Source organism: Trichomycterus rosablanca, chromosome 27 (assembly GCF_030014385.1).
Source record: "Trichomycterus rosablanca isolate fTriRos1 chromosome 27, fTriRos1.hap1, whole genome shotgun sequence".
Classification (NCBI taxonomy): domain Eukaryota; kingdom Metazoa; phylum Chordata; class Actinopteri; order Siluriformes; family Trichomycteridae; genus Trichomycterus; species Trichomycterus rosablanca.
In genome coordinates this window covers 15,612,272-15,615,748 of record NC_086014.1, presented here as the reverse complement: position 1 = coordinate 15,615,748, position 3,477 = coordinate 15,612,272, and the positions used below count along the sequence as shown (strand labels likewise).

General features: G+C 53.8%; 1 protein-coding gene across 1 annotated transcript in view; it reads right to left on the bottom strand.

Moving 5' to 3' along the window:
- The window catches only part of LOC134304331 (CREB-binding protein-like), a 21,849-nt gene extending 19,104 nt beyond the window's left edge, over window positions 1–2,745 (bottom strand). The window contains exons 1-2 of the mRNA XM_062989941.1: window positions 2,005–2,745; window positions 288–895 (exon numbers count right to left, since the gene is read on the bottom strand). Of these exons, the coding sequence (XP_062846011.1) occupies window positions 288–895; window positions 2,005–2,083 (687 nt within the window). The 5' untranslated portion in view covers window positions 2,084–2,745. The remainder of the gene's footprint in view (window positions 1–287; window positions 896–2,004) is intronic.
- Between the last annotated feature and the right edge of the window lie 732 nt (window positions 2,746–3,477).

Genomic DNA, 3,477 nt, shown 5'->3' with positions numbered 1-3,477 from the left:
TCTGGAGCTGGGTTCACGTCTGTCGAAGGAAGCACGTGCTAGCCTGAAGGTTCCTCGACCTCGACCAGCAGAGGTCACCAGAGTGCACCGGGAAACTGAGCAGATCCGAGTTGGGCAAGAACAGCTCAGCGGTTATAATACTGGACTAGTAATCAGAAGGCTGCCTGTTCAAGCCCCACCATGCCACTGTTGGGCCCCTGAGCAAGGCCCTTAACCCTCAACTGCTCAAGATGATAACATGCTATGGAATAAAGTGCCTGCTTCATTGTACACATGGCACTTCTCACCTTGTTTACGTTGGCCGCCGTCCCCTGCGTCAGAGCGTCCGCCAGCACGCTTCCTGTTCCTCCCGGTGCCGCCGGCGCTACCCGTTGGCCTACAGATGGCGCCCCCTGCATGGTGGCACCCTGGTACTGCGTGTTCACCGCACCCCTGCCGCGCCCGCCAGGCCCCAGCGTCCCGTTCATCACCTGCTGCTGAGCGCCGGTGTTCGGTGCCATCATGGCGTGCTGCTGGGCGTTGTTCAGCATCGCCTGGTTGAAGCCGGCGTTCAGACCCATGGTGCCGTTGCCCGGCGTGCCGGCCCCGCCGCCCACAGGTTTGGGAGTCGGGGAGCCGCGCGAGGGCGAGCCCTGGCCCAGCGGACTCTTCCCCAGAGCACCCAGCTGAGCACCCAGACCTCCCACAGGCACGGCGCTGGACGAGTTCAGACCGGCACCGCTGCCCACCCGGAGGAGCTCGGAGAGCTGCTTGTGCCTGGTGGCGGCATCAGACAGGCCCTGCGCGCCCGCCCCGCTGCCGTTGGTGGGCAGAGACATCAGAGCCAGGTCTCCGTTCGGGATCAGCTCGTCCGGTAGACTGCTCTCCAGATCGTCCCATGATAACGAGCTCAGCTCTAAACGAGAGAGAGAGAGAGAGAGAGAGAGAGAGAGAGAGAGAGAGAGAGCAGTGGTATGAATCTGTGGTCATTCTGATCATAAAGAGCTGCTTTTTTGTTTATGTATCTAGTTAAAGGACGTGATGTGCGTGTGAAGCGTTCTGGTTTCCTCTCTCTGTACTAAACGTGGATCCGCTTCTACAAAACTGCACTGAAAAAGTTCCTGTTAGTGCACACAACACCCCGCCCAAAACACACTAACCCCGCACCCCTCCTACCTCAGTCTCCTCACCGCTCGAACCCTCGAAATATCTCTCCGTGTCTATAATGAGCCGTCTGCGCAGCTGCAGCAGGCGCTCCGCTAACTGCGCTCAACTAGCGCTGACCGCCGGGCTGAGAACAGGTGCGGCACACATCAGAAAATCCAGCCTGGGATTGGGGGGCGGGGGCGTGGCCCTGCCCTCTACCCACCAGCTCTGAAGGAGAAGCCTGAAGACCATCCTGAGTAACCTCTCATGAGTGAGGAAACATCTCCAAACACCTTACGCTGGAAATACAGGACCCGAGTTCGAATCTCAGCTGTGCTACCGGTCGGCTGGGCGCCACCTAGCAGGCACAGTCAGCCACTGGGTGGAAAGAGACGGGACTAAAAAGTGGGCGTGGTCTTCGACGGTGTGTAAGGACCCTGGTTAGTAGCCCCACACGACCACAGTGAGAAGTGTTTTGGGGCAGCTGTAGCCTAGTGGTTAGGGTACTGGACTAGTAATCGAAAGGTCGCTGGTTCAAGCCCTATTACTGTCAGGCTGCCACTGTTGGGCCCTTTGAGCAAGGCACTTAACCCTCAATTGCTTAGACAAAATATACTGTCACTGTACTGTAAGTCGTTTTGGATAATGAATCCCATGATCCCTGCAGATTCTGGTAAATTACGGTAATATCACGGTAATGATACTGTGTATCATATCGATCAAGCCTATGTGTATATATTCATACTGTATATATATACTCACACGTATATAGGTTTTAGTTTAAATTCACCCAGTTTGAGCTCATTATTATCTCCTCTGACAGGTTAATGATGTAAATGTGGTAGTTAGGCAGTTAAACTAGTCCCTAATGAAACCTACCTGTCCTGTCTGAGCCAGGTGAGGTCAGCTTGGGTCTCTTGGCATTTGGAGGTCCGACATCCAGCAGATTTTCAGTCATCCTTCCAGATCAGATGTGATTCCAGCCAGATAACCAGAAAAACCAAATCAGCTCCTCATAAAAACGATGAATTAATAAAAAGAAGGAATTTGTTTACAGGCTTAATTAGGTGGAGGTGAGAAAAGCGCAGCAGCAGCGCCCCCACCGTTCAACCCATGTTACTGCACCACCCAGCACCCACATTATCGTCGCCAAATCTGCTCCAAATCTGCGTCCCGTCCACAGGAGCGCAAATAAACACACATTTAGGAACCAACAGGATCCGCAGGAGGGGTGTGCAGACAGCGCTGCGGTGCGTCCGGAGCCGATCTCACAACTGCGTAATCACTCAGCGTCACACAGCCACATGCAGAGGAGCGATCCAGATGTGGAGGATGAAGTGGCGAGTGCATGAGCGGGTGAAGATCACTGCTGCAGCAGGATGAGGAGAGAGTGAGACCTGTCTCACTGTGTCGTTCTGTCTCTCTCACACACAGCTCCTGTCTCTCTCTCTCTCTCTCTCACTCACTCACTCCACCCCCCCGGATCTCCGCTCTAACACCCGGACCCGCCGCGCCGCGACCTGAACCCGGGCTCCAGTCTCTCACCGCGGGGCTGAAACGCTCCTCACACCGAATATGAGATCCGAACCCAAACCCTCAATCCGAGCCGCGACAAGATGGCGGCTGTTGATTCCTCACATACAAAAAGTTTTTTTTTTTCTTTTTCCACATAGAGAGGGCGTGGCTCACACGGGGACGCGCCTGCGTCATCAAGCGTGCTGCACATGACATGTTACACCGGCAGAGGGCGACAGAGTCACATCAAATATTACTAATGCATTAATACATCCAATCAGCGTACTGGATCCCAAACTCACCCACTGTCAGTGTACTGGATCCCACACTCACCTACAGTCAGTGTACTGGATCCCAAACTCACCTACAGTCAGTGTACTGGATCCCAAACTCACCCACTGTTAGTGTACTGGATACCAAACTCACCTACAGTCAGTGTACGGGATCCCAAACTCACCTACAGTCAGTGTACTGGATCCCAAACTCACCCACTGTTAGTGTACTGGATACCAAACTCACCTACAGTCAGTGTACGGGATCCCAAACTCACCTACAGTCAGTGTACTGGATCCCAAACTCACCCACTGTTAGTGTACTGGATCCCAAACTCACCTACAGTCAGTGTACTGGATCCCAAACTCACCCACTGTTAGTGTACTGGATCCCAAACTCACCTACAGTCAGTGTACTGGATCCCAAACTCACCCACAGTCAGTGTACTGGATCCTAAACTCACCCACAGTCAGTGTACTGGATCCCAAACTCACCTACAGTCAGTGTACGGGATCCCAAACTCACCTACAGTCAGTGTACGGGATCCCAAACTCACCTACAGTC